General features: G+C 43.7%; 1 protein-coding gene across 1 annotated transcript in view; it reads left to right on the plus strand.

The window, feature by feature from the left end:
- The window catches only part of rapgefl1 (Rap guanine nucleotide exchange factor (GEF)-like 1), a gene marked incomplete at its 5' end in the record, with an annotated part of 43,195 nt that overhangs the window by 15,643 nt on the left and 2,552 nt on the right, over positions 1-25,000 (plus strand). Inside the window, 11 exon segments of the mRNA XM_079282226.1 lie at positions 7,441-7,642; positions 11,075-11,172; positions 15,510-15,622; positions 16,450-16,617; positions 16,719-16,816; positions 19,248-19,370; positions 21,556-21,734; positions 21,823-21,913; positions 22,601-22,651; positions 22,829-22,916; positions 24,870-24,934. Of these exon segments, the coding sequence (XP_079138352.1) occupies positions 7,441-7,642; positions 11,075-11,172; positions 15,510-15,622; positions 16,450-16,617; positions 16,719-16,816; positions 19,248-19,370; positions 21,556-21,734; positions 21,823-21,913; positions 22,601-22,651; positions 22,829-22,916; positions 24,870-24,934 (1,276 nt within the window).

Consider the following 25,000-nt stretch of genomic DNA (forward strand, 5'->3'; position numbering starts at 1 on the left):
TGGGGGGAAAGCTGGATTCTCTGTGGCCTGGACGGGGGGGGGGTCCGGGCGAAGAGAGCGGTTGTGTGCCTCCTAACTCAACCGAGGTCGAAGGGGGAAAGCTGGATTCTCTGTGGCCTGGACGGGGGGGGGGTCCGGGCGAAGAGAGCGGTTGTGTGCCTCCTAACTCAACCGAGGTCGAAGGGGGAAAGCAAGGAGGTGTGATCTGCAGGCACTTTTATAGAACAGAGGTCGAACCACAGGGGTCCTGGGGTCTCTTGGCTCTCGGCCAATGAGATTGCAGCGGTTACCATGGTTATTTGGGGGGGGGGAATTCACACCTGAGTGTGAAATCCCTTTGCTCTCCTCAAACTACAAGTCAGGATGAGACCTGTGCTTGAAAAAGTGAAGGCCTGATTGTCTTTGTCCACAGCACATGTTTAAGCCACATGGTCAGAGCCCAACATCCCCCCTTTGTTCTGAAGAGCGAGGTGTTGGCTTCGGTCTTTAGAGCAAACCAAGGGCTGGCATGTGCATTCATGTGGTGGGGAAACCTGAAGAGGTGAGACAGTCCAAGTGTTCCTGAGACCAAAAGCAGTGGTTAAAACAGGCAGTGTTCATTGTTCATAGAGTTCAAGTTCGTAGTGTTCAAGTTCAGAGTTCATTGGCATCTGGGCAGATGACTAAGGTGGCATCTGGGCAGATGACTTTAACTACTTCTACCTACATCTACTATCATACACAATTCAAATCATAGGTGAGCAAAACATTATTCCCAAATAATTCAATCGCTATTATGATGTTGTGATAATCTAGCATTGCGGCATAGTGTCAAAGAAAGTAACAACCCAAATAAAACAAAACAAAACACAACAGAGAGAGAAGGAAAGAATAAAAAGACAAGAAGCAGGTGAGGGGCAAACAGTGGTTACTGGTTCAACTCCTAGACAGGACTGGAGTCCGTCGGCGGAGCAGTCGTAGGTTGGCTACGTGGTGTTATGAATAGGAGGGAATCCAGTTAGTCTGTCGCTTCTGGATCTATTGGTACATGATATGTGCGTCTATCTCTCTCTGATCGGTAGATTTAGAGCGAGTCCTGTGTCTAAGTTTTAGAATCTATCGATATTGGAGTTGTGTTGCCAAGACTATAGGCCAGAGGTACCTGTGAGGGTTGCATAACAGTAGTGGTAGCAGATTTACAGATTTCTTAGCCCGGCTAGTGTGACTAGCTAGGCTGGTCTCTCGCTGCTCCAGCTGTTGACAGCTGAGCCTTCTCGGATGAGGTCCTGGGTTAAATCTGACTGCTACGGCAGAGGTTATGTCTTCTTTGGTTACTTCTGGTAGAGTCTATAAAGCATGCAAAGGGTTCTCTATGAGAGTGGAGCATCAGTTTACAGTCGCAATGGTTTGTCAGGTCATGCAACTGTTCTGGTTGAAGTTGGATGTGTTAGCGGTTAGTGCATGTCTACAGGGTGAGTTGGAGCATGCAGTTAAACGTTAGTAGTCAATAGTAAGCTGCCATTCTGCCGGTTGGTTTCGGCACTGGCGAGATTAGAGTGTACTTCCTGTGAAGTGCATCTCTCTAAGTTTCTGTTGTCAGAGATCCCACCCCCCTCGCGCTGTTCAAGTGGCGAGGGCAGATATCCCCACGTTACCGTCAGCACTCAGGGAAACGTCGCGAACAGTTTCACTCTGGAGTGTGTCATGGCAGGCTGGTGATATCTCCCTCCCCCCACCCTCCTAATTAGAGACGGAGACAGGTCCGGCGCACAGGTCAAGTTCAGTTACCTACGGCACTGGTGACTTGACAGGCCCGGGTGATGACTCGGCTGAAAGAAGGCGGTGGCTTCGTTGAACAAGCTGGAGGTGGCTCATGCTGACAGAGCAGGAGAAGAAGGCTTAGTTGACGTAAGATTTTACGAGCTAGGGTGCTCGAAGGGCCTCTAAGGTTGTGGCACCCTAGAGGTGTATGCGAAAAGGTGGGGGAACACATGAGGCTCGTTTCTGACCCGGAGTCGGGTAGAGCAAGAGTGTTATGACCCCCCAGTAGGACTGAAGAATATGTATAGATATATACATAACGGGCATTGCCTTTGCGAGCAAGGTCTCCCAAGAAGGTTGAAGAACGAGGTGCGAAATGGGAGTGGTCGTTTCCGGAAGTGTGCTGAGTTCTCTTCCCCCCCCCTACCACGTCGACTTGGCAGCAGGGGGAAAGGTCACTTGGCTGAGTCAGGTGGGCTGCGAGTCAGCGTTACCTGATGTGTTGCCCTTGAGGGCATCTTTCACCCCCCTGGTTCCGTTGGTCTTTCGACCGCCAGGGTCGTTTGTTCCTCGGGGGTGACCAGGGCTCGCTAGGCCAAGTCCTCTCGTCGTCTTCCGACGCTAGGTCGGAGTCGCTCGACTGTTGGATGCCTAAGACTATGGCGGTGTCTTCGTACCGATTTGTCGGCCGTCCGCGTGTCTTCCATGCAAGTTGCGCGTACTTCCTAATCTCTGGCATGGTGAGGTTACTCGTTCTGCAGTGCATGGTAACATCGTATCTCACGTTGTCGTGGAGATTGTGCAAGAATAGCGACTTGAAGGCATGGTCTTCTTCTAGACCTGGGGCGTTACGTCCTTGGAAGTACGCAGATCTCAAGCGCCTGAAGTAGTCTCTCGGAGACTCTAGCCTTTCCTGGAAAATGGCAAAGGCGCCGAGGGTGGCAGAAGCTGGGTTGGTGTACAGGGAGTACTCCTCCCTAAGGGCGTGACAAAGGGGTGAATAGCGGTCGCGGATGCTCGGCTGGAGCGTTTCCACGAAAGCGTGGACGCTTCGCGCAGTGGTTTTCCACACTAGCTTTAGCTTTTCGCGCGATGAGGGGCGCGATAGGTCGAGGAGGCAGCGATCGATCTCCCTTAGGTAGTCATCGATGCTCGAGTCGTGATTATCGGGATTGAAGCGCTCTACGTCTTTTGCCAGAGACTCAATCTGTCGAGTACGCAGGCCTCCAAGGTTGATGGGGCCTGGGCCGTCCGAGTCGTCTGAGTCTCCATACTCGCGATGGTGGTAACGACTATCATCCTCCCTCCCTGAGGGGGATGGGGTCAGTTCTTGTCGCGCGCGTGAACTGCGTGGAGGATTGCGTTCGCCTGAGGTGGTTTTGAAGCCACCTGGGCCGACTAGGACCTGGTGTTGGTCCTCTCTACTCCTGGTTGGGGATGTCGCTTTCAAGAAATGCAAGGTGGTTCGGGTCTTGGGGAATGAAGGAGCCGAGACCAAGAAATGACTGGGCTGAAAGGCTCGATAGGGGGTAGCAGTACCTACCGGGGTTGCTGGAACACCTTGAAGCGCTTTCAGTTTGTCATCACTCTCTGATGCTTTAGAGAGTTTTAGGTTGACCTCTCTGAGGTCACTGCGCAGGCTACTATTTTCTGACTGTAGGGCTCTACAGTCACGTGACAACTCCTGAACCTCTGTTCGGAGTGTCCAGATCTCGCGTTGCTGCTCGTCGCTCTGTGCCCGGGTTCGGGCAGCTTGCAGCTGCATTTTCTGATGGTAGATGAGCAGTATTTCGCCGATTACGTCCTGAATCAGGCGCTCTCTGTTACCTGCTGGGTTATTTACATAAGCCACCAGCTGCTCTAATTGCTCGTCGCATAGGACAGCAGTGTATTTTGCAAAGTACTCTCTTTCCTTTGCTGTGAGTCCGAGGACATCAGCCACCGCATCTCGTAATGCGGTGTCTTCTGGAGCTACAGCTCCAGGAATGGGGGATTTCTCGTCGCTCATTTTCTCTAATGAGCACGACTCCCAGTAGTTGTTAATTCCCTAGTGTTAGAACGGAAACTGTTAGTGTTTACGGTTCTCAGTGAAATGTCTAGTTCTGTAACTTAGGATTTCTACTGTTAGATGTTAATTACTGTTAGTGTTACGGTTCATGCAGGCGCACAGTGAAATGTCTAGCTCTGTGACTTACGTTTCTACTGTTGCTGCTCTGAGGTATCACTACTGCTTTGCAGCCAGAGGTGCGAAAATGCTAATGTGGTTTAGCACTTTGGGCCTGTGATAGCTGTGTGTAACTTATTTGGAGGGATTTAAGAAAACAAGCAAGGTATTACAAATAAAACGATCAAATCTACTACACAGCTGGCTGTTAGTTTAAGAAATGAAACGAATAATTAAACCTGGAAACGAAATAAAATTTCGAGAAGGGAATTAAAGATTAAGATTAAAAATCTGGATTTAAAATCAAAAATTTAATTACAATAAGACAAGATTTTGAATATCAAAGCCTACCTATTTTGGGAAATAAGTTTCAGGAATTTGGATCATTCAAAAGAAGAAAAAAAATAATTTTTCGAAAAAAAATATTTTTTTGGAAAATTAATTATTCAAAAATAATTATGGATTAATGTGCATATATACTGTAACAAAACTGGAATAACGTACCCTCACACGGGGCACCATTATGTTGGGATCTAAAGGAGCGTGTTTGGGTTATCAGCATTTAAGAAACTGAATTCTTGACATCAATAGAATTATTGATGTATGTAACAATTATTAATGATTATTAATATAAACGGGGCACCACCCTGCGAACAGGGACCAATAACCAAACGATAAAACTAAGTCTCATAATTAGTAGTCACTCATAATGTCAATAGTCTGCGTATGACTACACATTCAGTGACAGTGAAGGTTTTTAAGTTCGAGCACCGGCTACTACATACAGTCTTATCAAATACATATGCACAAGTAATCACAGACGACTGCTCCTTAAAGTATAACAGAGTTTATTAAATCAAAATAATAAATGATCAGATCAATTAATATTGCAACCAACAAACGTTATCATACAATTTTATATGCCTAAACTAAAGAATGAATAAAGTGGATGAGGGTGTATGTCTGTGTGTGTGTGTGTGTGTGTGGGTCTGTGGGTGAAAAGGAGGGAGTCTTACAGCTACGCTAAAGACTACAAAGATGGCGGCGTCGAGTGACGCTGGCCAAAGGGGAGGGGCCTTAAGAACTACAGCTAAAAACTACAAAGATGGCGGAGTCGAGGGACCCGGACAAAATGGCAGTTAGGCTGCTGTATGTACTCACGTGTGCCTGGGCAGCACGTGATGTGAGGCGCTCGTTTGAACGAGGTTCCCCAGGAGTAGAACTAGGAGCTATGTGTATGTGCGTGTTTCGTGAAAGGAGGACCGAGGAAAAAGGTGGGGGCTCATGGATCAGACTTCTGCGTGCTGTCCGCGTTGTAGTGATAATGGGGGTCGCTGGCGTATCGTACATAACGTGCCGTTGTCGGTAGAACTGCCAGCAGTTATGTACAATAGCCGAGATTCCACACTTCACTCACAGAGCTGATTTAATGAGCAGAGAATACTACACGAAGTGTAGTAAAACCAATGAAAAGAAATCAAATAAATCCAAGCAAACAGTCATAGTTGATACACCAATACAGCGGAGCTTCTCTGCTCCGTAATGATTGCGTAATATCTCGATATCACGCGACAGTAATTTAAACACACAAAAACACGGGAATATCAACATATAAATGAATGGCCTGAATTAAACTTACGTTAATTTAAGCTAAGCTATGCCCAAATGCCAAGAATCTTACTTGTAGATGCTTCGTTGCAACGTGGAAGTGTTTGTGGCAAAGCTGTCCGTTTTCCTCGTCGGGAAGGGGGACAGGGGGGAGCTTGCGGGTCGGCGCGGCTTTGCAGCGGGCGCTGTGTGTCGCGCGGCGGTGAGCTGGCGCGGCTTCGGTCCGTTAGCGTGGCTCTGGAGCAAACGCAGGTCCGGTCTGTACTCGCTGCAGGGAGAACAGTTAACTTCGGATGAGACGACGTGTCTGCGCGTCTTGCCGGGAATCCTCGGTCACGAGAGGAGCGAGGCTTCGTCGGGCTCCTCTGTGCCGGTTTGTGCACAAAATAAAAAGAAACAAAAAGCAGAGAACGGATCGCTGATGCGGGTTCGTCTCGCGGGCTGAGTGGAGCCGTACTCAAAGTGGAACACTGTCGTTTCGTCCAGCAAAATGGCTCGTGACCTGTCAGGGTTTGATGAGGGTTCGAGGGGCTCCCTCGTGGGGGGAAAGCTGGATTCTCTGTGGCCTGGACGGGGGGGGGGTCCGGGCGAAGAGAGCGGTTGTGTGCCTCCTAACTCAACCGAGGTCGAAGGGGGAAAGCTGGATTCTCTGTGGCCTGGACGGGGGGGGGGTCCGGGCGAAGAGAGCGGTTGTGTGCCTCCTAACTCAACCGAGGTCGAAGGGGGAAAGCAAGGAGGTGTGATCTGCAGGCACTTTTATAGAACAGAGGTCGAACCACAGGGGTCCTGGGGTCTCTTGGCTCTCGGCCAATGAGATTGCAGCGGTTACCATGGTTATTTGGGGGGGGGGAATTCACACCTGAGTGTGAAATCCCTTTGCTCTCCTCAAACTACAAGTCAGGATGAGACCTGTGCTTGAAAAAGTGAAGGCCTGATTGTCTTTGTCCACAGCACATGTTTAAGCCACATGGTCAGAGCCCAACATATGTATATATATATATATACATAGATGTATATATATATATATGTATATATATATATGTATATATACATATATACATATATACATATATATATGTATATATGTATATATACATATATATATATATATGTATATATGTATATATATATATATACATAGATGTATATGTATGTATTCACATTTGATGACTATTTAAAACACGTGACAGTTGGCGTCCATGTTTGTTTTGGTTCAAGAACACGTGACGTTGGTGTTTTTCAGGTATTTGTTGGCTCGTCGACCTCCGGAGCTCTCGGGGTTCAGTTTGTTGTCAGGTTTATTCTCATACTTTCAGCTTTAGACATTACATTTCCAGCTAACATTCCCTCATGCATTATGGGAATTGTAAATCCAATTCTCATAACATGATGTTCCCAAATATCGCTTTCAAAATGTATTTTTTACTGAAAGCACCAAAACGTTGGCTGTATGTGATGCATTCAGTATGTGTGAAGAGACTGAGGCGGGTGTGTGTGTGTGTGTGTGTGTGTGTGTGTGTGTGTGTGTGTGTGTGTGTGTGTGTGTGTGTGTGTGTGTGTGTGTGTGTGATATGTGGGTCATCATGGCGGCGTCTCTGACTCTGTACTTTACAGTTTCTCATGAGAGCTGCTGCTCTCTGAGGCTGAAACATGAAACCACAACCCGTTAAAGATGAATCTATAATAATTCTAATTTTATTCCAGTTTTGATTTGTTGAAGGCAGATTCTCTCGATTGTCCTTTTCCAATGACACATTTACATTGAAGCTTTTATAATTTCCATTTCACAATTTAAGTCTCTTTCCAACATGAGTTTTTCATTTTAAATAGATTTGTATTCTTCCATTTACGTAAATTGACCCTCCACATCTTCATGTGAGGTTTTAAAGCCGACTCCAGTTTCCTCCTTAATGCTCAACTTTTCCCAGATTTGGTCTGGAGACGGAGGGGAAGGAGGGAGACGGGGGAGGGAGGGAGGCCGAGGGGGAGAGAACAGAAGGAGGAGAGGCGGAGGGAGCGATGGATGGAGCGGAGAGGAAGCAGGCGGTGCTGAATGTGGCATTTCGATACCTGGACACCTACAGAGAGCTGCTGCAGGAGGAGGGCGAGCGCAGCAACAGCTTCCCAAAGGTAACACACACACACACACACACACACACACACAATACAGAACAGATTAAAGACACACAAAATATTAAAAAGGACGTAGTCGTCGTAACGTCTCTCGTTGGTTTTGAAGACTCTAGTTCAGTGATTTTGCCGTCGCCATCGGCTAGCTGGCTAGTTAGCTAGCCAGCTATAATTCTCCAAAATGTGGCAGGGTGAGTGGGGGGAGGGGCTGTTTGATCCAGCGCTGCCGCTTGCCTCATTTCCTGTAACCTGTGTAGCATTACAGCATGGTGGAATTAGCTCGCTAGCTAACAAGTCATCTGTCCATTCGTTAGCTAGATAGCTAATTCCACCATGCTGTAATGCTACCCTGGTTACAGATGTTTTGAAGCCTCTAGTTTGGCATTTTGTCTGTCGCCATTTTTGTTTTTTGCAACCAGTGAACAGGAAGTGACCATATCTGGACTGAGGAGGAGTGACGTAGAGACGCCGTATACGTCTCTGGTGTCGACCTTGCCTTACAGTCATAGAAACGTCCTCATAAGAACACAAACAAGGTGCTCGCACTAACTGGTGTAGCCCCGCCCTAAAGCATGCCCTGCTTTATGGTCTGTGTGACTCTAAATGGACCATAATAGACAGATACGTCTGTAGCAGCAGCAATTTACAGAGTCAAATATAACGTATGGAATGCACAATATCTACAGTACAGGAAAATAACAGAGCAGAAATTGAATTGAAGGAATAGATTCATAAAAAACAAGCTAGAATAGAATAGAATAGAAAATAGAAATGCACAGTATATAGCATGAATATAGTGGTATTAATTAAATTAACAACTAGTAAACTAAACTAAACAACCTGGACAGCAGAGCCAGGATCACCAACAACAGCAACAGCGTGTAGCGGTGTTCATGTGAAGGACGACGATCTGGCCCGAGCTGTTTCATTATGAAGTCTGATGGCAGAGGACAGGAATGTTCTCCTGAATCTGTCCTTGTGACAGCGGAGCTGCATCAGTCTGTTGGAGAAAGTGCTCCTCTGTCCCTGCAGGAGGTGGTGGAGAGGGTGGTCCGGGTTATCCAGTATGGATGATAGTTTCTTCAGTGTCCTCTCCACCACCTCTTCCAGATTGTCTTGTTTGCAGCCAATGATGGAGCCGGCCTTCTTAACCCGTTTGTTCAGTCTGTTGGTGTCTCCGGCTCCAATGCTGCTCCCCCAGCAGACTACAGGAGTCCAGTGCACTGACCACAACAGACTGTAGAACATCTCCAGCATCCTGCTGCACACGTTGAAGCATCCAAGTTTCCTCAAGAAGAAGAGTTGACTCCTCCCCTTCTTGTACACAGCGTTGATGTTCTTCCAGTTCAGTCTGCTGTCGATGGAGACACCAGGTACCTGTCCTCCTCCACCATGTCCACGTCCTCTCCCTGAACTCTCAGCGGTTGTGGAGTCGTCGTCTTCCTCCTGAAGTCGACCACCATCTCTCTGGTCTTGGTCACGTTCAGACGCAGGTGATTTCTACCGGCCCACTCCACAAAGTCCTCCACTGCTGCCCTGTACTCCTCCCGTCCGTCCCTTATACACCGACCGCTGCAGAGTCATCAGAACTTCTGCAGCTGCATGACACAGAGTTGTACTGGAAGTCAGTGGTGTACAAGGTGAACAGGAAGGGAGACAGAACAGTTCCCTCTGGGGCTCCAGTATCACTGACCACCGCATCAGACAGCACACGGCCCAGTGGGACAAACTGTGGTCTGCTGTGAGGTACTCAGTGATCCAGGAGACGGTGGACGCGTTCACCCCGACCCCCCGCAGCGTCTCACTCAGCAGCAGCGTCTCACTCAGCAGCAGCGTCTCACTCAGCAGCAGCGTCTCACTCAGCAGCACTGGTTGGATGCTGTTGAATGCACTGAAATCAAAGGAAGTGATTCTCACAGAGCCACCGGTTCATCCAGGTGAGACTGAGCTCGTTGCAGCAGGTAGATGATGGCGTCGTCCACCCCCACATGAGGCTGGTATGCAGTGAGGGTCTAGTGAGGATTTCACCTGCGGCCGGAGGTGGGCCAAGACCAGCCTCTCCAGCACCTTCATCACATGGGATGTGAGGGAAACTGGTCGGTAGTCATTGAGGCCAGATGGTGTCGTCTTCTTTGGTACAGGAACCAGGCACGAGGTCTTCCACAGCACCGGGACTTCCTCCTGCTTCAGGCTCAGGTTGAAGAGGTGTTGCAGGACATTAGACAGCTGGATGGTGCAGGTCTTCAGGACCCTGGGGCTGATGCCATCAGGTCCAGCAGCCTTGCCGGAGTCTCTCCAGCTGTCTTCTCACCTGGGCAGTCGTCACAGAGGGGGAGGGGGGTCATTATGTTGGTGGTGGCAGAGCCCATTGAAGTGGAGGGCTCTGAGTCCATGCAGCTCACCAGGGGGACAGAGGGGGAGGTGTTTGGGAGGTGTGGTGTGTGGAGGAGACAGATGAGGGCTCAGAGCTAAACCTATTGAAGTGACAGTTTAGCTCGTTGGCCTCTCCAGGGAGCCCCCTGGTTGTCTGCCTCCAACCTTGAAGCCGGTGATCTGCTTCATCCCGTCCACACCTCCTTCACGTTGTTCTGCTGGAGTTTGGCCTCCAGCTTCCTCCTGTAGGAGTCCTTGCACTCCCTGATCATCAACTTCAGGTCGCGCTGGACTCTCCTGAGCTCGTCCCTGTCCCCAGACCTGAAGGCTGCTTTCTTCTTGTTAAGAAGCGCTTTCAGGTCACTGGTGATCCATGGCTTGTTGTTGGGGAAGCAGCGTAGCGCCCGACCTGCAGCCCCGAGCCCTTCTCCGTAACTCTGCCGGGATCTCAAGCCTGGCGCCGGGCAGCGGCCGCGGTTTCCTCAGCGCAAACAGCTGATGGCGGGAGTAAACAATGGCCCCAGTCATTGTTTGTTGGTGGCTCTCCGTTACAAACAGGAAGAAAAGTCACAGAAAGCCACGAGAAAGTGTCTAACCGTAAGAACCAAACGTTAAGGAAAAATAAAAAGTGGAGGGGAAAGAGTGAAAAAAGACTCATTAAAACACAGAGGGGAGCTGCTGCAACAGGCTGCCGCTGACACGGCGCCATCTTCAGAGTAAAAAAAATGTACTAAATGAACATCATGCTGTATTGAAGAAGACTTGAAACTAGAGATTGAGACATAAACTCATGTTTACAATGTTTACTGAGGGAATAAATCAAGAGAGAAGTAGAGTCATTTTCTATAGACTTCTATACAACCAGAGGAGTCGCCCCCTGGTGGACACTAGAGAGAATGCAGCTTTAACACATGAAGCTCTGACTTCACTTTTTTCTCCTCCTGTTAATGTGCTAACAGACGGTTCACTCACTGTTGCTGCTGTTCAAAGTTTGTGTGTGTGTGTGTGTGCGCGCGTGCACGTGTGCGTGTGTGTGTGCGTGTGTGTGTGTGTGTGTAGGAGCTGTACCTGTGTGCGGTTCAGGAGTTGAGTCGGTATCCTGAGCTGGTGGATGACGTCCTCAAACTACAGAGATGGACCGAGATCCTACACACACCGTAAGACACATACATGATAACACACACTCACACACATTAACACACACACAGACACACGCAAACACACACACACACACACACACACTGTAAGACACACTTATAAATGTATGATGTTTATAAACTTCGTCATTATCAGATATTTATTATGTATTTATGTTATATTTATCACTGGTGTATTATCACATATGAATCATATATTTAACATATATTTATTAGGGGTGGGGAAAAAAATTGATACAGCATAGTATCGCGATATTTTGCGTGTCGATATTGTATCGATACACGGACGCCAATTATCAATCTTTTATTACATAAACTATAAAAAAAATAAAATAAAATCACTTGCTTCTTCAGTCCACTAGATGGTGCTGAGTTGTTTTCTGGTGTGATTGGTAGGAAGTTGGTCAAAACAAAGAGACATCTGACCTCACAACGGGGTTAAACCTGCCAACAGCAGCCGGCTCATGAGGAGAGAGCAGCGCATCACTGTCTCTCTGCCTCCACGTCCACGCATCACAAGTTACACTGAGTTATACAACTCTAATATCATACTTATATAAGTTATACTGAGTTATACAGCTCTAATATCCTACTTATACAAGTTACACTGAGTTATACAACTCTAATATCATACTTATACAAGTTACACTGAGTTATACAACTCTAATATCCTACTTATACAAGTTACACTGAGTTATATAACTAATATCCTACTTATACAAGTTATACTGAGTTATACAACTCTAATATCCTACTTATACAAGTTATACTGAGTTATACAACTCTAATATCCTACTTATACAAGTTATACTGAGTTATACAACTCTAATATCCTACTTATACAAGTTACACTGAGTTATACAACTCTAATATCCTACTTATACAAGTTACACTGAGTTATACAACTCTAATATCCTACTTATACAAGTTATACTGAGTTATACAACTCTAATATCCTACTTATACAAGTTATACTGAGTTATACAACTCTAATATCCTACTTATACAAGTTACACTGAGTTATACAACTCTAATATCCTACTTATACAAGTTATACTGAGTTATACAACTCTAATATCCTACTTATACAAGTTATACTGAGTTATACAACTCTAATATCCTACTTATATAAGTTATACTGAGTTATACAACTCTAATATCCTACTTATACAAGTTATACTGAGTTATACAACTCTAATATCATACTTATACAAGTTACACTGAGTTATACAACTCTAATATCCTACTTATACAAGTTACACTGAGTTATACAACTCTAATATCCTACTTATACAAGTTATACTGAGTTATACAACTCTAATATCCTACTTATACAAGTTATACTGAGTTATACAACTCTAATATCCTACTTATACAAGTTACACTGAGTTATACAACTCTAATATCCTACTTATACAAGTTATACTGAGTTATACAACTCTAATATCCTACTTATACAAGTTATACTGAGTTATACAACTCTAATATCCTACTTATACAAGTTATACTGAGTTATACAACTCTAATATCCTACTTATATAAGTTATACTGAGTTATACAACTCTAATATCCTACTTATACAAGTTATACTGAGTTATACAACTCTAATATCATACTTATACAAGTTACACTGAGTTATACAACTCTAATATCCTACTTATACAAGTTACACTGAGTTATACAACTCTAATATCCTACTTATACAAGTTATACTGAGTTATACAACTCTAATATCCTACTTATACAAGTTATACTGAGTTATATAACTCTAATATCCTACTTATAGAAGTTATAGTTCATATGCTGAGTTATATAACTCTAATATCCTACTTATAGAAGTTATAGTTCATATACTGAGTTATATAACTCTAATATCCTACTTATATAAGTTATAGTTCATATACTGAGTTATATAACTCTAATATCCTACTTATAGAAGTTATAGTTCATATACTGAGTTATATAACTCTAATATCCTACTTATATAAGTTATAGTTCATATACTGAGTTATATAACTCTAATATCATACTTATAGAAGTTATAGTTCATATACTGAGTTATATAACTCTAATATCATACTTATATAAGTTATAGTTCATATACTGAGTTATATAACTCTAATATCATACTTATATAAGTTATAGTTCATATGCTGAGTTATATAACTCTAATATCATACTTATAGAAGTTATAGTTCATATACTGAGTTATATAACTCTAATATCCTACTTATATAAGTTATAGTTCATATGCTGAGTTATATAACTCTAATATCATACTTATAGAAGTTATAGTTCATATACTGAGTTATATAACTCTAATATCCTACTCATATAAGTTATAGTTCATATGCTGAGTTATATAACTCTAATATCATACTTATAGAAGTTATAGTTCACATACTGAGTTATACAACTCTAATATCCTACTTATACAAGTTATACTGAGTTATACAACTCTGATATCCTACTTATACAAGTTATAGTTCATATACTGAGTTATATAACTCTAATATCCTACTTATACAAGTTATACTGAGTTATATAACTCTAATATCCTACTTATACAAGTTATACTGAGTTATACAACTCTAATATCCTACTTATACAAGTTATACTGAGTTATACAACTCTAATATCCTACTTATATAAGTTATACTGAGTTATACAACTCTAATATCCTACTTATACAAGTTATACTGAGTTATACAACTCTAATATCATACTTATACAAGTTATAGTTCATATACTGAGTTATATAACTCTAATATCCTACTTATAGAAGTTATAGTTCATATACTGAGTTATATAACTCTAATATCCTACTTATACAAGTTATAGTTCATATACTGAGTTATATAACTCTAATATCATACTTATACAAGTTATAGTTCATATGCTGAGTCCACACGTTTGCATTTAGTTCTGTTGGACTATGTTGTGATACAAACAGTTCAGTTTGTCAGGTTCATGCAACATTTATATTATTATATTATTATTATATTATATTATTATATATTGTCTGCTTGACAATCATATTCTGCTGCAATAAAAATGATTGACGTGAGATGAACAGACTGAAAACTTTATCTTATTAGATAAAACATGTTGACACAGTTTTCCTTCATCATTTGAAGTTGAAAAAACTAATAAATTGCAATATAGGCCTATGTTATCGCAATACTCAGGATATCGCAGTATCGTGATAATATCGCAGTATCGTGATAATATCGCAGTGTCGTGATAATATCGCAGTGTCGTGATAATATCGCAGTATCGTGATAATATCGCAGTATCGTGATAATATCGCAGTATCGTGATAATATCGCAGTGTCGTGATAATATCGCAGTGTCGTGATAATATCGCAGTGTCGTGATGATATCGCAGTGTCGTGATGATATCGCAGTGTCGTGATAATATCGCAGTGTCGTGATGATATCGCAGTGTCGTGATAATATCGCAGTGTCGTGATGATATCGCAGTGTCGTGATGATATCGCAGTGTCGTGATAATATCGCAGTGTCGTGATGATATCGCAGTGTCGTGATAATATCGCAGTGTCGTGATAATATCGCAGTGTCGTGATAATATCGCAGTGTCGTGATGATATCGCAGTGTCGTGATGATATCGCAGTGTCGTGATAATATCGCAGTGTCGTGATAATATCGCAGTGTCGTGATGATATCGCAGTGTCGTGATAATATCGCAGTGTCGTGATAATATCGCAGTGTCGTGATGATATCGCAGTGTCGTGATGATATCGCAGTGTCGTGATAATATCGTATCGCGGGACCTCTGGTGATTCCCACCCCTAGTATTTATTGTTTCTCCATCTTAATCACATATAATCATGTTTGGGTCATATATTTATCATATTATAGATTCATCATGTATTTTTCATGTACATTCATCACATGTTCATTCTATACAGTATTTAACAAATATCACATATAATCATGCAGTTACAGTTTATTCCTGAACATATATTAACATGTTTATTACTCATTTATATTCTTTTGTGAGTCTTTATCATTATTCAAATCTGTAAAACACTTTGAAAAAAAGAAAAGAAACATCTATATATTACAAAAATATATATATTATATAGCTGTGGTATTTATTTGTGAAATAGTTATTTTGTGTCACCTAGTAGCCGTAATATTGAAGCTAATACTTAAATACTACAAATAATAATTTAATGAATTTTACACTCAACCAGTTACCTTCATAACCCTTTGTTTGTGTACGTGTGTGTGTGTGTGTTTGTATGTGTGTGCCTGTGTGTGTGTTTGTTTGTGTGTGTGTGTGTATGTGTATGTGTGTGTGTGTGTTTAGCTCTGACGAAGAGAAGGAGAGCAAGAAGAAGCAGGTTCGTCCTCTGTTCAGACACTTCAGACGGATCGACGCCTGTCTGCAGCCCAGAGAGGCTTTCAGAGGCTCCGACGAGAGTACGACACACACAGACACTCACACACACAGAATCACCAGTGAACACACCCTCACAAAGTCTTGCGCACACACTCTTATCTGTAAACACAGTTGAAATGCAAACACACCTGCAGTCTGTGTTCTCGATATACAAATCACAAACTGACAGACTATTTTATCCACAATGTAGCTTACCACAAAGACTGGAAGCAGGGGGAAACTGTTAGCCTAGCTACATTACAAGCTAGTCAACAGTTCGTCCTGTAGTCCGTTGTGTTTAGACCTAGAAGCTAACTAGACTAAGAAGCTAGCTGTAAGCTAAGGAGAGGCAAACTCTAAACCACTGTAAGGAGACCTAAGCTAACAGAACTTCGAAGCTAACTGTAAGCTAACAGAACTTCGAAGCTAACTGTAAGCTAACAGAACTTCGAAGCTAACTGTAAGCTAATAGAACTTCAAAGCTAACTGTAAGCTAACAGAACTTCAAAGCTAATTATAAGCCAATATAATTGAGTAGCTAACTCTAAGCTAAAATTACCCAATATCTAGTTTTCTTGAAAATGTATTTATTATGAAGACAAGACAAATGCAATGATACTAATTTGTCAGAAATAAAATACATGGTCTTTATAAAATATAAAGCTAACTCTAAATTAATAGAAGCTACGTGCTAAATCTAAACTAACGGGAGCTAGAAGCTAACTGTAAACTACATCTAATCTAATGGGACCTCGAAGCTAAATCTATTTATATGTAAACTAGCATATTGGTCTGTTATTTTAAGGTGCGGTACCACAAAAGGTCACCAGATGGTGCTACAACATCTCTGTCTTGTTTGTGCCTCCAGTCTTCTGCAGGGTCTACACTCCAGATCATTCCTACGTCACCATCAGGAGTCGTCTGTCCTGTCGGGTCGGAGAGATTCTGGCTCTGGTCCGAGAGAAGCTCCAGTACAGCGAGGACCAGCCGGTTCTGCCTGGAAACCTCGTCCTGGTGGCCGTCACATCATCTGGAGGTCAGGAGACAAACACAGACCACATAAATAAACATGATGTTCAGAATCAGTGTGCTTATGTAACACAATATATATTTTAATGTTGTTTGATGTGTGTTCAGAGAAGGCCGTGTTTCGTCCCAGTGATGAGGCCGTCTTCACCACGCTGGGAGTCAACACTCACCTGTTTGCTTGTGAACCTACTGAGCTCGACTCACTGGTGAGCATTGATTGACTGACTGACTGACTGACTGACTGACTGACTGACTGACTGACTGACTGACTGACTGACTGACTGACTGATTGATTGATTGATTGATTGATTGACTGACTGACTGACTGACTGACTGACTGACTGACTGATTGATTTACTGTTTGATTGATTAACTGACTGACTGACTGACTGATTGATTTATTAGATAGATAGATAGATAGACTTTATTTCAGACTCGGGGTCCATACAGGCAGATGCATAAAAAAACAGACACAAACAATAAAAGTACACAAACAATAAAAGTACATAGGCCTAGCAATGCCTTATGCTGCGTTCACACCGGTCGCGTTGATTTTTTGACGCGCGTCGAGATTACATACAAAGTCTATGCACAGACGCGATGAGACTGGCCCGCCTCGATTTTGCGATCCCGCGGCGCGTTGGACGCGTTATTGCAGTGCGGTGGACGCGGTGGACGCCGCAAAATCGCCAACGCGCGAGTTGAAATTTTTCAACTTCAGCGACATAATCGCGTGACGCTGTGGCGCGATAGCCTATCAGCGTTGAGTTGCTCCCCCTGTCATCACTGGCTTCCTGCCGTTGTTGAATCAGGAAATAAATCCTGTCGCCGTCTGTGTTCACCCAGAGCGCTACGATACCTCATATCAACAGAGACCGGACCAAACTATGTGTATGCATGTGTGTGTGTAAACCATACGGTACAAACAATAAATAGACGCTGCCGTATTTACGTCTACGTGACGTTATTGAGTGCTGGTGGAGCTGCTACGATGTTAGCATAGCCTAGCACCGATCCATCAGAGCTCCATTGAGAAGACCAGTAACCTACAAATCGGTATCATTACGTAGTTATTTCGGAGTCCCTTTTTGTCGGAGAAGACAAGTACAAATCGGCATCATTACGTAGTTATTTCGGAGTCCCTTTTTGTCGGAGAAGACAAGTACAAATCGGCATCATTACGTAGTTATTTCGGAGTCCCTTTTTGTCGGTTTATTGCCGTTGAATCACAGCAAAAAATCAGTTTATTTTGTGTTCCTACAGCTGTAGTAAACAGCGACCGGTGGCTTGCTAGACAGTGAATACAGCTCGATACAATCCACGGAGCTCCTCTGAACAATATTATGAACCAGACATGACGGCGTTTGGCATTCCGATGTTTGAGGGACTTCCACAACACGTACAAAGCAGCAATTGTCCTTATTCCTGTCATGGTTGACGGCGGAAAACAATGGCGGCCAGATGGAGGCTTCCAGGACGATAAACCACGCCCCCTCTCCGGCGCTACGAGATTTTGCGGCGAGCGGTGTGAACACAACCGGCGGCGCGTTGGACGCTTTTTTGCAGTGCGTTGGACGCTTTTTTGCAGTGCGTCAAAAAATCAACGCGACCGGTGTGAACGCACCATTACAAAGAGACAGCTGTACCAATGTCGCCACAGCTGGGACTGGTAGCGTGTGGTGATTGACTGACTGATTGATTGACTGTTTGATTGATTGATTTACTGTTTGATTGTTTGACTGACTGACTGACTGACTGACTGGGCGGCGTAGCTCACTGGGTAGAGAGGGTCGTCCAGCCGAGGATTGAACCGCAAGGTCGGCGGTTCGATCCTCGGCTGCTACGGGTCCTGTGCCGAAGTGTCCCTGAGCAAGACCCTGAACCCCGAACTGCTCCCCGGGTGCTTCTCAGCAGCCCACTACTCCCAATAAGATAGGGATGGGTTCAATGCAGAGGACCAATTTCGTATATGTGTAAATGTATATGACAATAAACTTAAAGACTGACTGACTGATTTATTGATTGACTGATTGACTGACTGACTGACTGATTGATTCATTTATTTATTGATTGACTGATTGACTGACTGACTGATTGGTTGATTGACTGATTTACTGATTGACTGACTGACTGGTTGATTGACTGACTGACTGGTTGGTTGATTGGTTGATTGACTGACTGACTGACTGACTGACTGGTTGATTGATTGGCTGACTGGTTGGTTGATTGATTGATTGATTTACTGATTGACTGACTGACTGACTGACTGACTGACTGACTGACTGACTGACTGACTGACTGACTGACTGACTGACTGACTGACTGACTGACTGGTTGGTTGATTGATTGGCTCACTGAAGGGAAATGCATCCAACAAAAAAAATATAAAAAATGCTTTGGTTTTTGTTGTTGTATTAATTATGTTGTTGGATGAATGCTAGAACGATGTAGATAAAAATGCACACATCTTTTTTCTTTATTAACTGTAAACTTTAATAAAAATATCAAAACAGAAGAAAAGCTAGAAACTAGAAAAATGCAACTCAACACCAAACCTGCAATTACAGGATTACATGTTTCACAATTTTTCAGTTTTTCAGTTTTATAACCTAATGATGTAATTTCCTGTACCGTCAGCTTCCTCTTCCTGAGGAGATCCACTGGACGCCCGGTGACAGCAAACTCCATGACATGTCAGCAGAGGAGGTGGCCAATCAGCTGGTGGTGTTCGACTGGGAGCTCTTCAGCTGTGTGCACGAGGTCAGTACTAAACACTACTAACTGGTTGTTCTGTAACTATGTATATTACTCTGTGACTCCTTAAGTTTCTTTGCGACTCTGTAAGATTCTATGCGACTAAGTTTCTATGCGACTCTGTAAGATTCTATGTGACTGTAAGTTTCTATGCGACTCTGTAAGTTTCTATGCGACTCTGTAAGATTCTATGTGACTAAGTTTCTATGCGACTCTGTAAATTTCTATGCGACTCTGTAAGATTCTATGCGACTCTGTAAGATTCTATGTGACTAAGTTTCTATGCGACTCTGTAAGATTCTATGTGACTAAGTTTCTTTGCGACTGTAAGTTTCTTTGCGACTCTGTAAGATTCTATGCAACTGTAAGTTTCTATGCGACTCTGTAAGATTCTATGTGACTGTAAGTTTCTTTGCGACTCTGTAAATTTCTTTGCGACTCTGTAAGATTCTATGCGACTGTAAGTTTCTTTGCGACTCTGTAAGTTTCTTTGCGACTCTGTAAGTTTCTTTGCGACTCTGTAAGTTTCTTTGCGACTCTGTAAGATTCTATGCGACTGTAAGTTACTATGCGACTCTGTAAGTTTCTTTGCGACTCTGTAAGGTTCTTTGCGACTCTGTAAGTTTCTTTGTGACTCTGTAAGTTTCTTTGCGACTCTGTAAGATTCTATGCGACTGTAAGTTTCTATGCGACTCTGTAAGATTCCATGCGACTGTAAGTTTCTACGCGACTGTAAGATTCTTTGCGACTCTGTAAGATTCTTTGCGACTCTGTAAGTTTCTATGCGACTCTGTAAGATTCTTTGCGACTCTGTAAGTTTCTTTGCGACTGTAAGATTCTTTGCGACTCTGTAAGTTTCTTTGCGACTCTGTAAGTTTCTTTGCGACTCTGTAAGTTTCTTTGCGACTCTGTAAGTTTCTTTGCGACTCTGTAAGATTCTATGCGACTGTAAGTTTCTATGCGACTCTGTAAGTTTCTTTGCGACTCTGTAAGATTCTATGCGACTGTAAGTTTCTATGCGACTGTAAGATTCTTTGCGACTCTGTAAGATTCTTTGCGACTCTGTAAGTTTCTATGCGACTCTGTAAGATTCTTTGCGACTCTGTAAGTTTCTTTGCGACTCTGTAAGTTTCTTTGCGACTCTGTAAGGTTCTATGTGACTGTAAGTTTCTATGCGACTCTGTAAGTTTCTTTGCGACTCTGTAAGTTTCTTTGCGACTCTGTAAGATTCTTTGCGACTCTGTAAGGTTCTTTGCGACTCTGTAAGTTTCTTTGTGACTCTGTAAGTTTCTTTGCGACTCTGTAAGATTCTATGCGACTGTAAGTTTCTATGCGACTCTGTAAGATTCCATGCGACTGTAAGTTTCTACGCGACTGTAAGATTCTTTGCGACTCTGTAAGATTCTTTGCGACTCTGTAAGTTTCTATGCGACTCTGTAAGTTTCTTTGCGACTCTGTAAGTTTCTTTGCGACTCTGTAAGTTTCTTTGCGACTCTGTAAGTTTCTTTGCGACTCTGTAACTTTCTTTGCGACTCTGTAACTTTCTTTGCGACTCTGTAACTTTCTTTGCGACTCTGTAACTTTCTTTGCGACTCTGTAAGTTTCTTTGCGACTCTGTAAGTTTCTTTGCGACTGTAAGTTTCTTTGCGACTCTGTAAGTTTCTATGCGACTCTGTAAGTTTCTATGCGACTCTGTAAGTTTCTTTGCGACTCTGTAAGTTTCTTTGCGACTCTGTAAGTTTCTATGCGACTCTGTAAGTTTCTTTGCGACTCTGTAAGTTTCTTTGCGACTCTGTAAGTTTCTTTGCGACTCTGTAAGTTTCTTTGCGACTCTGTAAGTTTCTATGCGACTCTAAGTTTCTTTGCGACTCTGTAAGTTTCTATGCGACTCGGTAAGTTTCTTTGCGACTCTGTAAGTTTCTTTGCGACTCTGTAAGTTTATATGCGACTCTGTAAGTTTATATGCGACTCTGTAAGTTTCTATGCGACTCGGTACAGAAAGCCAAACCTAGGCTAGTTACGAAAGTTCTCTTCTTACGGAATACTTAATAGTTTAATGCTAGTTGGATGTAAATAAAGGCCACTATTTCAGAATGTAGTGTTAACATAACTTCCACACAGCCACGGCTCAAAAAACCAATAGTCACAGTGAACAGCGCTTTGTCTTCTTCTTCGTTGGTGTCTCCTGCAGGTGGAGTTCGTGTGTTATGTGTTTCACGGGGAGCAGTCCCGCTGGCGCCCTCTAAACCTGGAGCTGGTACTGCAGCGCTGCAGTGAGGTGCAGCACTGGGTCGCCACGGAGATCCTGCAGTGCCAGTCGCTGCCGAAGAGGGTCCAACTGCTCCGCAAGTTTATCAAGATCGCAGCACTGTGAGTCCCAATAGTGGACTCATTCACATCATCTGGTTGTATTGTGTATTACCTGTCCTAACAGGTGTGTTCTGTGTGTGTGTTACAGCTGTAAGCAGCAGCAGGACTTGCTGTCGTTCCTCGCTGTGGTTCTGGGTCTAGATAACCCTGCTGTCAGCAGACTGCGACTCACCTGGGAGGTACGACACTCACCTGCCGCTGCTCAACTTCACCTGGAGACAGCACACACACCTGCTGTGTTTATCCACCATGGTGTGATGTGATCAGGACGTACACAGAAGAACCTAGAAGCTAAATCTAAACTGATAGGACGTAGAAGCTAACTGTAAGCTAATAGAACAGAGAAGCTAACTGTAAGCTAATAGAACAGAGAAGCTAACTGTAAGCTAATAGGACGTAGAACCTAACTGTAAGCTAATAGAACAGATAAGCTAACTGTAAGCTAATAGAACAGAGAAGCTAACTGTAAGCTAATAGAACATATAAGCTAACTGTAAGCTAATAGAACAGATAAGCTAACTGTAAGCTAATAGAACAGAGAAGCTAACTGTAAGCTAATAGGACAGAGAAGCTAACTGTAAGCTAATAGAACATATAAGCTAACTGTAAGCTAATAGAACAGATAAGCTAACTGGAAGCTAATAGAACAGATAAGCTAACTGGAAGCTAATAGAACAGAGAAGCTAACTGTAAGCTAATGGTACCTCGATGCTTATTGCTGCGTCAGTGAGGTCTTCAGTTCCACACACATCGTATGACATTGTTTACATCACCTGGTCTCAGGTTCATACGCTGATCACTTCCTGTAGTTGATGTGAATTAATTATTTAATTTATTGTGTGTGTGTGTGTGTGTATTGTGTTCAGGGTCTCCCGGGGAAGTTCAGGAAGCAGTTTCAGCAGTTTGAGGGCGTCGCGGTGAGTAAAATATGTTTTTATTTATGATCTGATCTGGTTCATAAAGATGAAGGTTATCATTACTTTAACTACTGATAATACGAGCATACCTTTACTTTAACAACTGAGGAGTATTTTCACAGTGTGGTATTAGTACTTGTACTGCAGTAAAGGACCTTAGTACTTCTAATCCTGCAGGACCCGTCCAGGAACCATAAGTCCTACAGAGACCTGATCACCAGCCTGAGACCTCCACTGATCCCCTTCACTCCTCTGCTGCTCAAAGGTGAGTCTGGACCTGAGACCATGTGATCACACCAACAACCAATCAGAAGCCTCCTGACAGTCACGTGACCGTTCCCTTGTTGCCACAGTCCCCTGAGAGTCTCTCCTGAACTCCTTGTGATCGTTTCTCTTATTGCTCCTCTGAGACGACTTTCCTCCTCCAGCTGTGGACCAGATGTGAAGCCGTGTTAGCAACGTTAGCTCCTCCTCGCTAATTTGCACCTCTGGCTAATCAGCCACATGTCGCCGTTAACACACACACACACGTTCAGTGTGAAAGGACTTTAAATTAGCTTGTGTGTGTGTGTTTGTGTGTGTGTGTTTGTGTGTGTGAGAGTGAGTGTGTGAGTGAGTGTGTGTGTGTGGGTGTGTGTGAGAGAGTGTGTGTGTGTGTGAGAGTGTGTGTGGGTGTGAGAGAGTGTGAGAGTGTGTGTGAGAGAGTGTGTGTGTGGGTGTGAGAGAGTGTGTGTGTGTGAGAGAGTGTGAGAGTGTGTGAGAGAGAGTGTGTGTGTGGGTGTGAGAGAGTGTGAGAGTGTGTGTGTGTGGGTGTGAGAGAGTGTGAGAGTGTGTGAGAGAGAGTGTGTGTGTGAGTGTGAGAGTGTGAGAGTGTGTGTGAGAGAGTGTGTGTGTGGGTGTGAGAGAGTGTGAGAGTGTGTGAGAGAGAGTGTGTGAGAGAGAGTGTGTGTGTGAGTGTGAGAGTGTGTGTGAGAGAGTGTGTGTGTGAGTGTGAGAGAGTGTGAGAGTGTGTGTGAGAGAGTGTGTGTGTGGGTGTGAGAGAGTGTGAGAGTGTGTGTGAGAGAGTGTGTGTGTGAGTGTGAGAGAGTGTGAGAGTGTGTGTGAGAGAGTGTGTGTGTGAGTGTGAGAGAGTGTGAGAGTGTGTGTGAGAGAGTGTGTGTGTGAGTGTGAGAGTGTGTGAGAGAGAGTGTGTGTGTGAGTGTGAGAGAGTGTGAGAGTGTGTGTGAGAGAGTGTGTGTGTGTGTGAGAGAGTGTGAGAGTGTGTGTGAGAGAGTGTGTGTGTGGGTGTGAGAGTGTGTGTGAGAGAGTGTGTGTGTGGGTGTGAGAGAGTGTGAGAGTGTGTGAGAGAGAGTGTGTGTGTGAGTGTGAGAGAGTGAGAGTGTGTGTGAGAGAGTGTGTGTGTGGGTGTGAGAGTGTGTGTGAGAGAGTGTGTGTGTGGGTGTGAGAGAGTGTGAGAGTGTGTGAGAGAGAGTGTGTGTGTGAGTGTGAGAGAGTGTGAGAGTGTGTGTGAGAGAGTGTGTGTGTGGGTGTGAGAGAGTGTGAGAGTGTGTGAGAGAGAGTGTGTGTGTGAGTGTGAGAGAGTGTGAGAGTGTGTGAGAGAGAGTGTGTGTGTGAGTGTGAGAGAGTGTGAGAGTGTGTGAGAGAGAGTGTGTGTGTGAGTGTGAGAGTGTGTGAGAGAGAGTGTGTGTGTGGGTGTGAGAGAGTGTGAGAGTGTGTGTGTGAGAGAGAGTGTGTGTGTGGGTGTGAGAGAGTGTGAGAGTGTGTGAGAGAGAGTGTGTGTGTGAGTGTGAGAGAGTGTGTGTGTGTGAGAGAGAGTGTGTGTGTGTGTGTGTGTGTGTGTGTGAGAGAGAGAGAGTGTGTGTGTGTGTGTGTGTGTGTGTGTGTGTGTGTGTGAGAGTGTGTGTGTGTGTGTCCAGCTTTAATCTCTCTGTCTCCATGGTAACCAGAGGAAGAGGAGGGAGGAGAGGATGGAAGTGAATCAAATGGTGAAAAGGAGAGAGAAAGAATTGTGAAATATAGAACTGCAGCAATAACCGATGACACGACTCGTGAAGTTACAATAAAAGTAAACTTTGTACAAACTCGATGTTTAGATTCTCTTCATCGTCCAGAGAATAAAATAACGTTTCTCATGAAATCTACATATTTCATATAAATCAAGATACAAGTCACAAATAATCAGATTTATTAATCAACGTTTCCTGTTTCTCTCCATCAGACCTGACGTTTCTTCACGAGAGCTGTAAGACGTTTCACGGAGAACTCGTCAACTTTGAGAAGATGGTGAGTCGATTGTTTTCTGCTTTAATAAACTACGAGTGAGAAATATTACAAATACACTTCATATAA

The sequence above is a fragment of the Melanostigma gelatinosum genome, assembly GCF_949748355.1.
Source record: "Melanostigma gelatinosum genome assembly, chromosome: 13".
Lineage (NCBI taxonomy): Eukaryota > Metazoa > Chordata > Actinopteri > Perciformes > Zoarcidae > Melanostigma > Melanostigma gelatinosum.